The 19,042-nt window shown below is 37.2% G+C and overlaps 2 protein-coding genes across 4 annotated transcripts in view; one reads left to right on the top strand and one right to left on the bottom strand.

The window, feature by feature from the left end:
* Positions 1 to 2,983, top strand: part of LOC144433573 (voltage-gated inwardly rectifying potassium channel KCNH6-like) — a 159,321-nt gene extending 156,338 nt beyond the window's left edge. Inside the window, exon 14 of the mRNA XM_078121890.1 lies at positions 1,787 to 2,983. Within this exon, the coding sequence (XP_077978016.1) occupies positions 1,787 to 2,856 (1,070 nt within the window). The 3' untranslated portion in view covers positions 2,857 to 2,983. The remainder of the gene's footprint in view (positions 1 to 1,786) is intronic.
* A 5,755-nt stretch (positions 2,984 to 8,738) lies between these two features.
* On the bottom strand, positions 8,739 to 19,031 carry LOC144433872 (ELL-associated factor 2-like). 3 transcript variants are annotated; one of them, XM_078122262.1, is made up of 6 exons: positions 18,715 to 19,031; positions 15,882 to 16,107; positions 14,648 to 14,802; positions 13,221 to 13,487; positions 11,799 to 11,930; positions 8,739 to 10,802 (listed from the first exon to the last, which is right to left on the bottom strand). In XM_078122262.1, exons 1-6 carry the CDS (start codon positions 18,830 to 18,832, stop codon positions 10,753 to 10,755), a joined length of 948 nt encoding a protein of 315 aa, XP_077978388.1. In that variant the 5' UTR covers positions 18,833 to 19,031; the 3' UTR covers positions 8,739 to 10,752. The 3 variants fall into 3 exon arrangements, with proteins under 3 accessions (XP_077978388.1, XP_077978389.1, XP_077978390.1); XM_078122263.1 differs by having other exon boundaries at positions 13,236 to 13,487; XM_078122264.1 differs by having other exon boundaries at positions 13,242 to 13,487.
* Between the last annotated feature and the right edge of the window lie 11 nt (positions 19,032 to 19,042).

Raw genomic sequence — 19,042 nt, 5'->3', positions numbered from 1 at the left:
CTTGAATAAATCAAAACATAGCATTAAAATAATAATAAAAATATCAAGAGTAAGGGGTGGGGTACGGGGTGGGGATACTGTATAATGAAGATTTGGTAGTGTAAAAGTTGCCCAAATTGTGGATGAATATTCTGCCATTATACCATTAATTATAATGAAAACTTTCTTGTCCAGACATCCTTGTTTCTTGTTACACCATTTTGATAAAAGGTATCTTACTTGCTATTTAATAAATACAATTTTGAAGAGAATTTAAATTTTGACATTTTAGTATCAGTAAAAGAAATCACTTTCATACTACATGTACTTGTTTGAATGTGCACCACTTTTATAATTCAGTAAGCAATACTCTTTACATGTTGATATGATATCACCTTAGTTTGATCATGGGAAACATGTGACATTCCATCCATCCCAACCTTATGTATAAAGATGGAGAAAAAAAGTCACTCAGATGTGTCTATGCAAAATGAGAAAAAGAACTAGAAAGCTATTAAAGATCAAGATAGAAGGGTTGGGCCATGGGGCTTGGCTGTTGGGTTGGGCCATTGGGCTTGGCTGTAATTGGGTTGGGCCATTGGGCTTGGCTATTGGGTTGGGCTGTTGGGCTTGGCTATTGGGTTGGGCTGTTGGGCTTGGCTGTTGGGTTGGGCTTGGCTATTGGGTTGGGCTGTTGGGCTTGGCTATTGCGTTGGGCTTGGCTATTGCGTTGGGCCATTGGGCTTGGCTGTTGGGTTGGGCTGTTGGGCTTGGCTATTGGGTTGGGCTGTTGGGCTTGGCTATTGGGTTGGGCTGTTGGGCTTGGCTATTGGGTTGGGCTGTTGGGCTTGACTATTGGGTCGGGCCATTGGGCTTGACTATTGGGTTGGGCATTGGGCTTGGCTATTGGGTTGGGCTGTTTGGCTTGGCTATTGGGTTGGGCCATGGGGCTTGACTATTGGGTTGGGCTGTTGGGCATGGCTATTGGGTCGGGCCGTGGGGCTTGGCTATTGGGTTGGGCTGTGGGGCTTGGCTATTGAGTTGGGCTGTTGAGCTAGGCTATTGGGTTGGACCATGGGGCTTGGCTATTTGGTTGGGTCGTTGGGCTTGGCTATTGAGTTGGGTCGTTGGGCTTGGCTATTGAGTTGGGTCGTAGGGCTTGGCTATTGGGTTGGTCGTTGGGCTTGACTATTAGGTTGGGCTGTTGGGCTTGGCTATTGGGTTAGGCTATTGGGTTGGGCTGTGGGACTTGGCTATTGGGTTGGGTCGTGGGGCTTGGCTATTGGGTTGGGCCATGGGGCTTGGCTATTGAGTTGGGCTGTTGGGCTTGGCTGTTGGGTTGGGCTGTTGGGCTTGACTATTGGGTTGGGCCATGGGGCTTGGCTATTGGGTTGGGCCGTTGGGCTTGGCTAGTGGGCAGGGTCATTAGGTTGGGTCAGCCTGTAGACTTGGCTCTTGGAAAATTAAACTTAACTTCAGTCAATAAAATGTACCTTACTCTATGACAAGGATTTTTTATTTATTTACTTATTTTTCAGTTTCACTGAAAAGAGGTTCAGGCTTTTTGTCACTTTTCTTCAGTTTGTTAGACAGGTCATATTAAAACACAAACTGAACAAATAAAATAATTCATGAATTTTAACTCATTGCAATTAAATATTAAAATTGCGATTTTTCATCTCTCAAATGTCTTTAAATTAAAGGGCAAAGATACTCTAGATAGATTAAAGAAGTTAAAGCCATAGTTGCATATTTTTCTCTTTGTGCAGTTAATGTAACAAACTTTGTAATTATTTGATACCCACAGATGCCTTATCTGGTGTAAATGCTATTGTGAGTGCAGTATCTGGTACAAGCAGCCGACATCATAGTCCTGACTCTTCCCCACTGCTCAAACGGAAGGCCCGTCATTATTCAGCCAAACCATCAGTCCCCAAGAGTACATCAGCACCACTGGGTATGTCTCGTGCAAGTTCCACTCAGGAGGATGCCAATCAGTCCAATGTTGTTGTAGAAGACGTCAGTAGTTTTGTATCCAACCCTGACATAGACCGTAGACTTGATGATCTCCACAGACATCTTAGCAGACTGGAAACCAAACTGAATTCGGATATTACATCCATATTGGATTTGTTAAAACGACAGCAGCAACCGTATGCATCACCACCACAGCTGTTAGCTTCAAGAAGTAAACAAGCCAAACCCAGTCTGCCAACAATGAGGGCAAGGCCAAGGTCACACACCTCAAACAAAGCTACTGCCCCTGTAGATCAAGGCAGTTCATGGCCAAGGCCTCTACTAGATCCAGGACATTTTGAAAAGCTACAAGGTTATGGTGATAGCCAGGCTTCAGGTATAGCACACAGTCATATAACACAAGCAGCACAAACACTGCCAAGTCCAACACACAGTGGAGAAGGAGATGCAGGCTCATTTTATCATGAACAACAACAGGGTATTCACAAAGCAGCATCTCAAGATTATGGGGCCACACCAAGTTTTAAAACTCCAAGTCTACGACTGACTAGGTCACCAGCCGTAATAGAGCAGCATGGTCTCAATGATTTGTCATCACCCCCATCAGAACAAGAACAGTCTGACACAGACAAATCGCGACTGTTAACTGGTCCTTCATTAACTTGTAGTCAGTCTTTCGATGCAGGGTTAAGTGGCACTGGACAGGGTCCTCCCCACCCAGAATCCAGGCAGCGACTTGTTTCACAGCATTCTGCTCCAACTCTTACCCATCCAGCTCAGGAAATGTCCTTGGAATCACCATGGCAACCCATGGATCCAAATGTCCAGTCTCATTCCCAACAACAACCTCCCAAGCTGCTTTTTAAGAGGAAACCTTTGATGAGGAACACTGATGTTTAAATGTGATGTTACACAATGAACTTTGCTCTTTTATCGGGCATTTTAATATATTTGAATTATTTAATCATTCTTTTCTTTTGGAAATTTCAGAAATATCTCTGCAAATGTGTTGATCTCAAATAAATTGTTCCATATGTTGACTTTTGATGGACTGACATGAAAACAAAACAAACAGTGTGCTGGAAAACTCACTTCTACTATTTCAAACTGTGTGCAATAAGAGCCTATATTTATAGGAATTGCTACAGTCAGTTACCATCTCAGTAATCATAAATCATACGTTTACAGTATAATGGAAATAACTTCTTACAAGGAAGTGTGTGCTATAAATATCAGAAATGGTACAAGAATGAATATACACATTCAACTAATGCTATGATTGAGTGATATATGTTGTCAGATGCAATTAAGAAAAAAACAATAACTTCAAATTTTGCATTTTGACGAAACTCTTTTGGGGGAACAAAGATGACACTGACATGAACAAAATACAAAATGACAAAGTTTGTTGATGTGTTCACAAATAAACAAGGATAACTTGATAAATCTGACAATAAGAAAGACCAGTTTGGAAACCAAATGTTGGAATAAATTTGCTAAACACCAAAATAACGAGAAAAAGATCCAATATTACTAAACATACACTTTACTGCTACAACTAGTTGAGACATGAATTATATACTGTTACAATAAAACATCTCATATGAAGAAACTTATGACACCATCAGAGATTCATCTTGAAACTGTGCATCAACAAAGGAGACTATTTTGTCCAGAATATGAAAGATTGTACATATTGGCAACCAGATATCAGATACAGTCTACTCATGGTCATTGTCAAGATTGGAATTTGGACACACCAGAATGATTTGAATGATCTGCAAATTTGAAGAATTTTGTTGATTGAAAAGTAACACAGGACATTTCATAATGTTATGTGTTTCATTCATAGTAATGTTATATATAGTCATGGGTAAAGGCAAAGAGAATTTCAAAATGTTGAATAGCTATAATTAATCAAAAAATTCTTTTTGTTTGCGGAGTGTCAAACTTTAATGTAGGGTCTTAGCCTACAATGTACTATATAATACAATCAGTGTAACCTATATGTTCCTCCAATTCAAACATCCATACATGATTTTTATGACAGTGTTGTTGTATTGTTTCATATTTAAGCAGTTTTCAGGACTGCAATCAATGCATATTCCATGTCAAACAGACAGTGGTCTCCTGTTTCCTCTTGCCAAAATGTCCCAATGCAACACTGGGCCAAAAATGAACTGACTGCTCACATGGGAAAACTAAACAAACAGGACATAATGTTATTGTTATTACATGAACCTCAAGCAATCTTTAGCTTGACAGTTTAAAAAGCAATGCAAAGAATTTCATTCTATGGAGATTCTTCCGACAGTATTGAAAAAATTAATAAATAAATAAATAAATAAATAGAGAGTGGTACAATATGGAACACTGACTTCCACTCTTTGCAAGATTTTCATAAATTGAAGTGCAATTGACAAATTCTGAGTAGCTATCTATAGAGAAAGGAAAACAAACTACACAACTCATAGTAAATAGTTAGAATGAATTAAACTCCTATCAAAGTGTTAGTAATAAGCAGTTCTTGTATATATCGCATCTTCTGCTACAGGAACACAGATTTGACTGCAGTTAAAAAAAGACCAAAAAAAAAGAGACAATAATATTATAGAAATTTAGAAAGCTTAAGATGCAGTTGTCATATTTTTCTACTCAAAGATACAATAAAGTAGACACAGTAACTCCCTACTCCTAAAGCACTTTGTACACTTTGGTATGACCAATTAATTTCTGTGATTGCCATTACATGTAGGTCAATCCATGCTGCAGGAAAAAAAGGGGAGGGAGCTTAGAGTTGATGAGTTGTGCACATGACATGTTATAAACACAGTTTATGCTTTGTAAGTACTCAGTCATTGATTTGTAAATGTTAATTTGCTAAATTGTATATACAGTGTATCCGTTGGGAACGTCTTCCCAGAATTGGACATATGTTTACAGCAGCAGTACTTGTATATGCTTGTACAATCACAATTTTGTTTGTTTAAGATGTATATTTCTATTCATGTAAAATCAATGCCTGACTAAATAAGAGGCCTTTATTAGCTGTGTTTAGATGAAATTTTAATCCCATTTTATGTGTTCATGTGGCAATAAATACCCCTTGCATGTAAATATTTTAAGAACATCAATGCCACATTATGTAATGTTACAGTACCATAAATCATTGACAGTATTAAAATTGACAGATTTTGTCAATATAATTTTGTTTGTTCCTTTTCAAGTTGACTATAGCTCTAATAGTTTTCTTAAAACCCTCGTGGCACAAAGCTAATGTTGTAGGTAATCAAGTACATGTATATGGCAAAGAGAATTCATGTTTGACATCAATACCATACTACTCATCTGTAGTTCATACACAAGCCATACGACACAGCTGTAGTTCATTCATATGCCATACGACACATCTGTAGTTCATACAAAAGCCATATGACACATCTAGTTCATACACATGCCATACGACACATCTGTAGTTCATACACAAGCCATACAACACATCTGTAGTTCATTCACATGCCATACGACACATCTGTAGTTCATACACAAGCCATACGACACATCTGTAGTTCATTCACATGCCGTACGACACACCTGTAGTTCATTCACATGCTATACAACATATCTGTAGTTCATACACAAGCCATACGACACATCTGTAGTTCATACACAAGCCATACGACACGTTTGTAGTTCATTCACATGCCATATGACACATCTGTAGTTCATTCACATGTCATACAACACATCTGTAGTTCATTCACATGCAATATGATACATCTGTAGTTCATTCACATGCCATACGATACATCTGTAGTTCATTCACAAACCATACGATACATCTGTAGTTCATTCACATGCCATACGACACATCTGTAGTTCATTCACATGCCATACGATACATCTGTAGTTCATACACAAGCCATACTACACATCTGCAGTTCATTCACATGCCATACAACACATCTGTAGTTCATTCACATGCCATACGATACATCTGTAGTTCATTCACATGCCATACGACACATCTGTACTTCATTCACATGCCATACGATACATCTGTAGTTCATATACATGCCATACAACACATCTGTAGTTCATTCACATGCCATACAACACATATGTAGTTCATACACAAGCCATACAACACATCTGTAGTTCATTCACATGCCATACGACACATCTGTAGTTCATACACAAGGCATACGACACATCTGTAGTTCATACACAAGCCATACGACACATCTGGAGTTCATACACAAGCCATACGACACATCTGTAGTTCATTCACATGTCATACGACACATCTGTAGTTCATTCACATGCCGTATGACTCATCTGTAGTTCATTCACATGCCATATGACACATCTGTAGTTCATTCACATGCCATACGACACATCTGTAGTTCATACACAAGCCATACGACACATCTGTAGTTCATTCACATGCTGTATGACTCATCTGTAGTTCATATACTAGTACAAGCCATACGACACATCTGTAGTTCATTCACATGCCATACGACACATCTGTAGTTCATACACAAGCCATATGACACATCTGTAGTTCATTCACAAGCCATACGACACATCTGTAGTTCATTCACATGCCGTATGACTCATCTGTAGTTCATATACATGCCATACGACATATCTGTAGTTCATTCTCATGCCATACAACACATCTGTAGTTCATTCATATGCCATACAACACATCTGTAGTTCATTCTCATGCCATACAACACATCTGTAGTTCATTCTCATGCCATACAACACATCTGTAGTTCATTCATATGCCATACAACACATCTGTAGTTCATTCACATGCCATACGACACATCTGTAGTTCATTCTCATGCCATACAACACATCTGTAGTTCATTCTCATGCCATACGACACATCTGTAGTTCATACACATGCCATACGACACATCTGTAGTTCATTCACATGCCATACGACACATCTGTAGTTCATTCACATGCCATACGACACATCTGTAGTTCATTCACATGCCATACGACACATTTGTAATTCATTCACATGCCATACGACACACCTGTAGTTCATTCACATGCCATACGACACATCTGTAGTTCATTCACATGCCATATGACACATCTGTAGTTCATTCACATGCCATACCTACTCATGTGTAATTCATACAATTGCCATATATTTCCATACTGTACACATGCCATGATTGCATTTGAAAAAAATTTCATCAATCAGTGCACAATACGTTTTTAATAACTACACGCCAACTACTTGTACTAGAATTGGTTACAAGTGAGATTCCATGCACAGAAAGTAGGCTGTCAAAAATATTTAGCTTATTTGTAATATAGGAAACCTTTGCTATTGTTTATGTTTGATTTGTATGTCTATTGGCACCCCAACCCCTAACCCTTCCACTATTGCATTATATTATTAGATGTACATAATTTAGTGTAATTTCTTTCAATCATCTTTGTACAGTTTTCTCGTGAACAACAATACGAACAGAATATTATTTATATGTACTATTTATTAACAATTTTATTTATATATGTAATGTCATATGGCTTGATAATTTCATTTTTAAAAAGTCAAATTTTTTATAACATGTGGTCAGACATTTTTTTTTAATTAGACAAGAGGTGGTGGTAGAATTACTGCATTTTTATTACACAAAAAGAAGTCAGGAAATTCCCAGTGTAGACAGTAGATCAAAGAGTATAGACAAATGTAATATACTGTACAGTGTGCCACGGTATGATGGACAGATACTAGAATGTTGTACAAGCATAATCCTGTATATACACAAAAACATGCTACAAAGCCTGTCATTACTTGCATCCATTACCATTGAATATTTTGATTAAGGTCACTTCAAAATGTGTTTGGTCAGTGCTGAACACACAATACTCATGTATGTATGTTTGGCGAGATCATCGTATTGTTGAGGTACCTTCAACACACCAAATGTAAATGTATGTTTGGTTGCATCTAAATGATAGTGTGTGCCCTTAAACCGTGAAACAAAATCAATGTTTAGTGACTAAAGGATCTATGGTTGAAGATACATGTATAAATGTACCCACACCATTGATAACAACATGTTTGGTCAAATCTGAAAGACGAGGATGCACTGGAATGTTTGTTACATTTCAACACTAGAGGGCACCCTCCACAAGAACGTTGAAAGGTCATCCTCAACAGTAGATGGTGTCCTCAAGTTCTGAAAAGTACAGTGGTAAATTTTCTTTAGTTTGAATTCTTCATAGCTGCTACATGCAAGTAATGTACAAAATCATTTTGATTCAAGGCTTTTTTTTTGCCAAGCAATGTACAATATTTGCAATGTACAAGCATTAAATACTAGTAGTAGATTTTGTGTGTATTTCCCATGGTTAATTCATTTCCCATCCATTTAAGTACATGTGCTTCATAATCAGTTGTAGATATGCATTACCAAATACGTGACATGGCAATTCTCTTAGTAGGCAATATTTTCATTGTTGTGGCAATTTATATTTAATAATAAATGTGTTTTTTCATAAATATCATATATACAGATTTGGTTGAAGTAAAAAAATGGCATAGTATATTTCTTATTCTCTACCGTGGGGGGGGGGGGGGGGGCAGTAAAACTTAGTTTATAATATTGCTAGAAATTTGATTGTTTGCCATGGGACATGCACACTGGATGGAATATTGCATATAAAATGGAGACCTGTCATAAAACTGCAGGCATTGAAGGCATAGTAATAAAAAGAGTCTATGTACTCATCTTTTGTAGACATCAAATTATTTATTGAACCAATGTCGAAAAAAATAATAAAAATGCAGAAGTTATTTCTAAAATGTTAACAGTGTATTGCACATTTATTCTGTGATTGGTATCATGATCCAATAAATTATACATTCTGTTATGGTTGAATTACTTTCATGTGTTGGGAACCATACAATAGTCAAAAAGTTGAATTCAAAGGGATATATATGATGTAGAGGACTCTTTCCACTTAATCAAACACACATTCCTTGAATGGTATTCTGCATAGAAAATTCACACTTCTATTTTTATACTTTTTCACTCTGCTGGAATTAGCAACAGTGCCCTCATTGTCAGACTGGGGCAATGACTTTGCAACAGTGCCCTCATTGTCAGACTGTGGCAAGGACTATTACAGCGCCCTCATTATCAGGCTGTGTCAAGGTCTGTATATTAGAAACTGACTGGGATGTAACAGTAGTAAATAGACGTTTTCATCAAGGGTGGTAAGTAAGTAGGTAAAATGTACCGAGTTTTCCATGATTTCTATAAGGATTCCCCACCAAATTTATGATACAACAGCACCTTATGTTTGCAGACAGACAAAGACATTACAATACCATCAATCCACTATGCATGCAGTGATAAAAATAAATTCTGCTAAAATTGAAGAACATCTTCAATGTATACAAGTATGATATTCACCCTAGTAGCCTTGAGGTTCCAAATCATTTTGCCAGGGTCCCTACGAATATTGTTATGGCACAATGTATTTGCCAGTTTTACCAACTTTCCCCCTTTCATTACAGGGGTTCCCACACTGTGTAATCACAAAACACTACATGTACATGGTATATGGTGTTTGTGGCACCGGTACATGAACAGACCCCATGAGCTGAAATTACATCTCTTTTGTACCCTACATTCACAAGGTGTGCTCCTTGAACAGTACCTGTAAATCTAAGCATTGTCACAAACCATAACATGCCTGATGATGGACAATCTAAGGGGTTGAATAAAACTAAGATCCCTATTTCAGTATAAGCTTAGTTTTGATTACGCTGACACTCACTGCTGGGGGCGCTACTCCGAGACTACCCAGATGAGAGTCTGATCCATGTTCCTTTGCAATAGGTTATCATGGGACACAGGTGACGATACATCTTAATTACAAAGAACGGGCCTCGTAAACCCATTTGTCATAACTGAAGAAATGTACTGCATAACTTCTGGTGCTGACACTTGGGGTTACATTGTCTCGGTGGTCTTGTAGTACAGCCCCCCAGCAGTGAGAGTCTGGGTAACCGAGACTAAGTATGACAAATGAAAATATGAGACATTCCCCTAGCTTTCTTCATCTAGAAGTAGAATCGGTATTTTTGTTGCATTCCTGCTGATCTAAGAAAATATGTTGACAATGCTCTATTCACTAAAACAACATAAGGATGCAAAAACAATGCCCTCCTGTACTGAAAGAAAGTAGGGAAAAGTATTATGTGAAGAGATGAGTACAGCGCCCTCTCTGTCAAACATGGTACATGTATACTTAATACATTAAGAAATCATTTCTCAGTAATAAAGAAATTCCAGTGGTCAAAAGAAGCAAAATCAGTTACAAATCAAAAACTGATTTCAATTACCCTGCAAAACTAACACTTTTTATAGCTCAATAAATACATACTGTATACTGTAATGCTGTATACATTGTATCTAATGTAGGCTATTTAATGTACATTTATCCTTTTTCAGTAATTTCATCCCTATCCCTATATGGTAAACACAGGTGCATACACATACATGTAAGTACTGTTTTACAGTAATCTTTCATAGTTTCCATACCTTTATCCTTTTTACATTACTGTTATCTCCTTGTCTGTATCATTGCAATACTGAGCTATGGCATCACAAAAAAGATAAGCTGACCTTTTCTTATCAACATATCTCAAGCCCTCCTCCCTCCCCTCCCAATTTTCAAACCCTAAAACTGAAAGACAAAATGTGAAGTACATCAAAGTCATAGCTTATCTTCATCTTGCGTCACTTTTCAATCTTCCTCACTGTCTGAGCCTGATTCACTTAAATGTAAATCTTCACCTGTAAAACAGAATGATCAGATACATGTAAGACAATCTCTCTCTCTCTCTCTCTCTCTCTCTCTCTCTCTCTCTCTCTCTCTCTCTCTCTCTCTCTCTCTCTCTCTCTCTCTCTCTCTCTCTCTCTCTCTCTCTGTCTCTCTCTCTCTCTCTGTCTCTGTCTCTGTCTCTCTCTGTCTCTCTCTGTCTCTCTCTCTCTCTCTCTCTCTCTCTCTCTCTCTCTCTCTCTCTCTCTCTCTCTCAAAATCACAACATTTTAAACTAGATCTTGTGTGCAACATAATATTGTAAATACTTTGGCACATGAAAAATTTCACACAAAAGACATAGAGGATGAGAGGATGTGCCAGGCCCACTATATTTTGGATGACAGTGCAAGGGGGAGAGTTGACACTACATTTGTACTTGTACAAAATGTAAGTAACTTATAAAGTTGGCCTACCATCTTCAGTGCAACTGTTGTTGACACCTTTCACAACAGCTACATACAAAATTATGACATCTTGTAAAGTATGTTAGTGGGCCTTGTATCAAAGGAAAAATCTTTTGTAGATGTTCAGCTAAAACAAGACCAGTGCCAGAAAACATACAACTAGAAATTTTCAAAATGTATTATACAAATTGACTACCTAATTAAAATGGTCATAATGTGTTACATTGTGTATCAATGAAGAAAGTTAAATTTGTCTACTGTAGCATTGAGTCTGTGCATGACAGATTGGTGTCTGTATTATTCAATATATGTTGCCATTACACTTCACTGAGAAGCTGGATGTCTGCATTATTACATTTCTGTAACCCCAATAATTTCACTTGGTGTTTACATTATCAAATTCTTGTTAGTTTTACCACAACTAGTACCTAACACTTCATTGAGAAGCAGACTGTTTTGATTAGCAAAATTCAAATTTATGTAACCTCTTCTGGTTAACAACCTAGTTGTGAGGTTGAAGGATGGTTGGAAGTTGATACAGCATTACTGAAAATAAATACTTACGGAGTTGGCTCATGTATGGCCTACCAGCTGATGGCATTCTGTGTGTCTGTTGATGATGATGTCTTTGTTGATTCTGTTGTCCATGGTTACTGCTTTGCATGATACCATAAGTGTCATGATTGGACCCACCCACTGAAATAAACACCAGTAAATATTATATTGTAACACATTCTACTTTCACGCATTATTTCAACATTAGCAAATTGCATAAATTGCAGTAACACCTCTCGTCAATTGGAGCTCCATTAACCTTTACAGGTAACACTACTTTTAACATAAACAATAATGTCAATGGCATTTAGCACAACTGACTGCAATACATGTATACAGTTGTGGTAATGAAAGTGGTATTGTATTTGTCTGAATCTGTCAAGACGCAGCTTGGATGGCAATCAGGATGGACCAATCACACAGGGTATCAGGCTGTACAGATTACACAGGGTATCAGATTGTATAGATTACACAGGGTATCAGACTGTACAGATTACACAGGGTATCAGGCTGTACAGATTACACAGGGTATCAGACTGTACAGATCACACAGGGTACCAGACTGTACAGATTACACAGGGTATCAGGCTGTACAGATTACACAGGGTATTAGACTACAGATCACACAGGGTATCAGGCTGTACAGATCACACAGGGTATCAGACTATACAGATCACACAGGGTATCAGGCTGTACAGATCACACAGGATATCAGGTTGTACAGAATACACAGGGTATCAGGTTGTACAGAATACACAGGGTATCAGACTGTACAGATCACACAGGGTATCAGGTTGTATAGAATACACAGGGTATCAGGCTGTACAGATTGCACAGGGTATCAGTCTGTACAGATTACACAGGGTATCAGTCTGTACAGATCACACAGGGTATCAGACTGTACAGATCACACAGGGTATCAGACTATACAGATTACACAGGGTATCAGGCTGTACAGAATCCACAGGGTATCAGGCTGTACAGATTACACAGGGTATCTGACTACAGATCACACAGGGTATCAGACTACAGATTACACAGGGTATCAGGCTGTACAGATTACACAGGGTATCAGGCTGTACAGATCACACAGGGTATCAGACTGTACAGATGACACTGTATCAGACTGTACAGATCACACAGGGTATCTGACTACAGATCACACAGGGTATCAGACTACAGATTACACAGGGTATCAGGCTGTACAGATCACACAGTTTATCAGGCTGTACAGATCACACAGGGTATCAGGATGGACCAATCACACAGGGTATTAGACTGTACTGATTACACAGGATATCAGACTGTACAGATCACACAGGGTATCAGGATGGACCAATCACACAGGGTATCAGACTGTACAGATTACACTGTATCAGGTTGTACAGATCACACAGGGTATCAGACTGTACAGATAATAAGTACACCTACCATGAGTATACCTACCAAAGCCACTGGCGACATCTTGTTCATCATCACTTGAACTTTGATCACTGCTACCATCGTCACTGGATGAGTCATCACTGCTACTACTGTCACTACTACTCATTATAAGATCATCCTCAACTGGGGATGGCTGTGTTTTCATTGGTGCTGTCATGACTGGAGGGGGTGGTAGATGTTGTGTTGTTGTCTGGACTGAGGGTGGGGCTGGTGAGTATGATGTCTGAAAGGTTGGTTGGGACACTGGCGATAAATCTGTCAAATTAACATCAGAAAAATCAGAATTTCTTCATTAATATCGAAAAAGATAAAAACACTTTGATGTCATACATTCAGTTTTTGTTGGTAAATGTGCATTCACATCTCATGGATGCATTTTTTGGATCTCTTGCTTATTGGAAATATTTATTTGGATTTATTTAGGTTTCAATCAAAGTCAATGCAGAGTCTTATTATGCAAATAATATAGTAATAACATGAATATGTAATGTGTACACAATAACATGCAACTAGCCTATCCTATCTGTAACAGTGATGAGACATTCACATGGGGATCACTTCAGAAACTTTGAAGGTTGAGAATGTGTCTTCTTCCTGGTAATTCATTAACTGAAATGCTTTCAGAGAAACAATGGAATACAGTGATTATAGTGGATTACTTTACAGCTTGAGTATGACATTTGACTAATAATATAGATGGCAGGTAAGTATTTATCAAATCCAAAACTGAATCCTGTCTGACTTAGCACAGATCCTCTTTGAATTTTACACACTTGCTGCAGCTGTGCTAAGTAGTTTCACACATGTACACAATTCCCAGGTACATACAATTTGTACACAATTCCCAGATACATACAATTTGTACACAATTCCCAGGTACATACATGTACAATTTGTACACAATTCCCAGGTACATACAATTTGTACACAATTCCCAGGTACATACAATTTGTACACAATTCCCAGGTACATACAATTTGTACACAATTCCCAGGTACATACAATTTGTACACAATTCCCAGGTACATACAATTTGTACACAATTCCCAGGTACATACAATTTGTACACAATTCCCAGGTACATACAATTTGTACACAATTCCCAGGTACATACATGTACAATTTGTACACAATTCCCAGGTACATACAATTTGTACACAATTCCCAGGTACATACATGTACAATTTGTACACAATTCCCAGGTACATACAATTTGTACACAATTCCCAGGTACATACAATTTGTACACAATTCCCAGGTACATACAATTTGTACACAATTCCCAGGTACACACAATTTGTACACAATTCCCAGGTACATACAATTTGTACACAATTCCCAGGTACATACATGTACACAATTCTCAGGTACATACAATTTGTAAAAGCTACTACTGATTATTTCATTTAACCTACCCCTTTCAATGTCTTGGGCTAGTGTTGCTGGTGGCATTTCTTTCCTCTTGATCAGCTGGCCCCCTGGTGGTGAAGATGAGCTCTTACTTTGTTTGCTGTGATGTTCAACAGGTGTAAGTGGCCTTGAAGATGTTGTTTTTGAACTGCCTTGTAATCTGTTTAAAAAGATACACAAACCTCTTTACAAAATACTCCTATATTATTAAATGACTCATAATGTTCATTTGATTGGGGATATTTTATAATTTTCCTTTGTCTTAAAATTGATTTCACAAATGTACAGTATGGAACTTACACCGTGTAGTAAGTTAGTCCCAAATTTCAGCCTTCTACCTTTCAAGACTCAGACTGATTTATATAATCATTTGGTCAGGATAGCAATAGTCTTTTCACCTAAGTACAATATCCTACATGTACATGTAGCTTATATCAGTGCATACATGTACATGTAGCTTGTATCAGTGCATACATGTACATGCCAAAATTCATATGTATCAGTATATAAATACATGCACCATAATTTGTAGATGTGTAAATCACAGAAATGGTACATGTATGTTATCAGGTTCATGTATGATTTTTAAATGATGAAAAATTAAAACTGACACAAACACATGGTCACACACACACACACACACACACACACACACACACACACACACATACACACACAGTGACACATACATACACAAACAATCAACTAAACAAAAGCACACTGTAGCATACATGTACATTTGTATGTCTGTCTGACATTGTGAAAAGAAGAGACAAACACAAACAGAACAAATGTGTGCACATAATACATGTAGTTTCCTTCTGTAAAATATAGACAAACACATGGATGAACACATAAAAAGAGAATGCTTGTCTAAGAGTATTGGTTTAATCTACATATATCAAAATAATAATGAGAGAAATTCAAACAGACTGACAGTGTACTCAATACAAACTAACCCTAACTATGACAAAGCAGTTGAATTCATCCAGACCACATGACAACAATACAGATGTGTGCAGACAAATTATTCATTCAATCCTTTACTATATACAAAACATAGACCAGACACAATAATAAGCTCAATGTACACATGCTATAGACATGTCCTTCGTATCAATCTAGTTAGTACAATTGTTTTTCCAGGTCAAAGTTCATTTTAACTTGACCTATGCCCATATAAGGTTATGATACATTGTATCTAAAAACATGTACTGATAAGCATGTTTTTTTCCTTACCTTTGTTTTTTCAATTGAATTGTAGTAGATAACCTCTCCAATGTAATCTCTCCTGTTTTATTATCAATAATCAGTACACACTCTTTCTGTGCTTTTTTCTGTGGTCCTTTGAACATTGTAAAGTTAGTTCCTTCTATGTGGGGTACAGTCACACTTATTTCATTACCCTTCATCACTTCTAGTGATGCCTCCTTTGTCAGGTCCATTGATGCTGGCTTGAAATCATCTGTCAAAGAACAAATCACCGATTCAGTTAGTGAGAAGAAATCATGATTTCCATTGTATGGAGTGCATGTACAAATGTATGTACATCTGTTGTCATCTAACATGCTCATGTACTACCCATGTATACCTACATGATACTTGATGTACATTGTATGTCTATACACATGAAAATACCACAATACTACAATGTACCATAGACCATGACCACAATAGTATATATCATAGACCATGACCATGACCAAATGTTTCTATAGCAACATGAGTATGACAGATTTGTAACATTCTGACTGGAAGAAGAACACAGTTATGTACCAGCTGTGTGCCTCACAGCCTTGTTACAGGGTATATTGTTCCACAGCCCTGGTAAATGGTTGTGAAAAATATGCGGCATTGCCTGTTGCATGGATGTGGAATACTGCCTCTGTGACATGACTGTTCTGCACATCCCAATACCACAGCTGTGTACATTGTACTGCACACCTATCACACAGTTGTGCACATACATGTATATGTAACAGCTGCATTTTTTTGTGTACGGTGGAATAATACCCTGTAGCAACCCTTCTGTTCATATCTGACGAGCATTGCTCACATAGCTGGTACATGGCTGTGGGAAATACCTAGGTTACAGCTATACTAACATAGCTGGTACATGTACATGGCTGTGGGGAAAAAGCTCTTGTACATGGATTTTGTAAAAACCTATTCTGCATTGCTATTTTTCACATCCATGTCACATTGATGTTGGCATACCAGTTTAACATCTGTCAAATCTAGGCATGTTACACGTACATTTGTAGTGTGTTGGCTAGAGCTGTTACAGGGATATAGTACATGTACACATACATGTACATGTAGCTGGTAACAGCCTCCGTGGCTCCACTGAGTTGGTACAGCTATGTCCCGCTGCTATGTGCACAACCCTGCCCTACAGGTACATGTATGTGAATGTTACAGGGGTGTACAAGGTTCCATGTGTATTTCTATTTACAGTGCTGATAATATAACCTATTTCTTAAGTTTTCTATTGTTATGACACAAATGTGGTATTCTACTTTATCTTGTGGGAAAGATATAACTGTACTCCAGAAATAGTATACATCATGTACTGTACAAATTACAAGTACAAATAATGGACATGGATTGGAACATCATCCATGAATATTTACTGGTAGGTGAACATGTATGTTTGAGTATCCAATATATCTAGTTATGTACATATTTTGTAACATGGTCCATTTGCGTATAGTAAAAATGACAACTCTCCAATCAAACAATGAAATATGACATGCATGAACCAAGACTGTCAACAGTCCTCTTGGCTTTCTTTGTCATTTATCTTACTCTTTAATGCTATTGTCACTGAAATTAATAGAATTAAACATAACATGGTGTGCGTTGGACGTTCCATGGAGTCAAGATTATATTTTATGTGTGTGAATCCTATGTGAGTAGCATGCGTTATATAAGTGCATTGCATGTTATATGTTATGTAAATTTGTATTTGCACACAATTAGTATTTAAATAAAACATATTTCAGAAGGTTTTTTTTTTAGGAATATGACAAAATATAATCTGCATCTGAATACAGATTAGCATGAACCATGTGATGTGAAATAACATGGAATAGACAAATCTATGTCAGTTGGGGATCTACATGTAAGAGCTGACATTAGGGGCAGGAGATCCTGCATTCAGAATTAACAATACATGTACATGTAAGGATATGTACAATGTACTTGCAGTTCAATGGCTGTATGTTATTGTGTACATGATGTACTAAAAATCAGTACTGGCTTGCTATATGTGTACAAAAACTACATGTAATATTATCATTCAGCATATAATATCTGCCATATACAAAAATGAACATGTATCATTGTATGTACATTAGTAGACATTGTACATGTATGTATATATAATAACCATTAGCCATACATCATGAGCATACAATCATGTATTTATAGAATCATTTTGCCATATATGTACACAATTATGCCATATACAATTTATCAACATTATCATATGATATGCAGACCACTTATTACTATTAGTATTGTGTGATGGGTTTTTTGAAAACCTTAAAACAAAGACATACATAATGATACATTGTACATGTAGTTTAATACAGTCTGAGGGTTATACTTCCATGGTCTGAGCATGGAGGTATTTGGGGAGAACTAGATTATATATTACAAATTCTTCACTATAATTTCACCCCCTAGTTAACATTTGGGGTATTGTTACCATTTTACTAAAAAATAAACAAATAAAAACTATTTTTAACATTTTATGATCGTTGGTTATTAATTTGTGATATTGTTGCAAATGCCAATCATTGAAAAAAGTATACTAACGGTTTAATTTGTTTAACAAAGCAGTCTAAATGATCCAAAACCTTTCTAGGTACTTCATCCTTTTCTAAAAGTTCCGTTGTCATACTTTGGTCGTACCACAGTAATAAAGAATTTCTTGAAATGAGTTGAAGACAACATACAACAGCAGCTGTCGACATGTCAATGTCGCCCCATATTCATAGATTCGCCATTGTCATTGGCAAATCTTATATTTACGGAGTAAAACAATAAAACATAGAATTCAACTTACATCTGATTGTATGGAAGGAACTGTAGGCATTCTTATCGAAGCTGCTTCCTAATTTGAGTTCATGAACTTGATTGCTGGAGAGAATACTGCTAGACGCCGCGGAGTTCCTCTCGGCCATATTTCAAAACGCACGCTGTACGCTTACTAACAGATTTGACTAAATATTACCACGTTACCAGTAATTTGTTACAAAACTCGTACACCATATATAAGAACCGAACGAACAATTGGCAATTCCTTGGCGGTTTTCCGCTGACTTCATCTAAACGTCAGTAATTTTGTCATAAAGTCAGTATTTACGTTCACATTCATAATTTTGACAACCCGG

Source organism: Glandiceps talaboti, chromosome 4 (assembly GCF_964340395.1).
Source record: "Glandiceps talaboti chromosome 4, keGlaTala1.1, whole genome shotgun sequence".
NCBI lineage: Eukaryota > Metazoa > Hemichordata > Enteropneusta > Spengelidae > Glandiceps > Glandiceps talaboti.
This window is presented reverse-complemented; position numbering and strand designations above follow the sequence as displayed.

Bases quoted from the DNA above. Each gene is read 5' to 3' on its own strand.
- LOC144433872 (XM_078122262.1), bottom strand. From the start codon at position 18,832: ATGGCCGAGAGGAACTCCGCGGCGTCTAGCAGTATTCTCTCCAGCAAT. The intron at 16,108-18,714 runs GTAAGTTGAATT...GTTCTTTGACAG, and splicing joins TTCCTTCCATACAATCAGAT to ATGATTTCAAGCCAGCATCA. The intron at 14,803-15,881 runs GTAAGGAAAAAA...CTTTTTAAACAG, and splicing joins ATTCAATTGAAAAAACAAAG to ATTACAAGGCAGTTCAAAAA.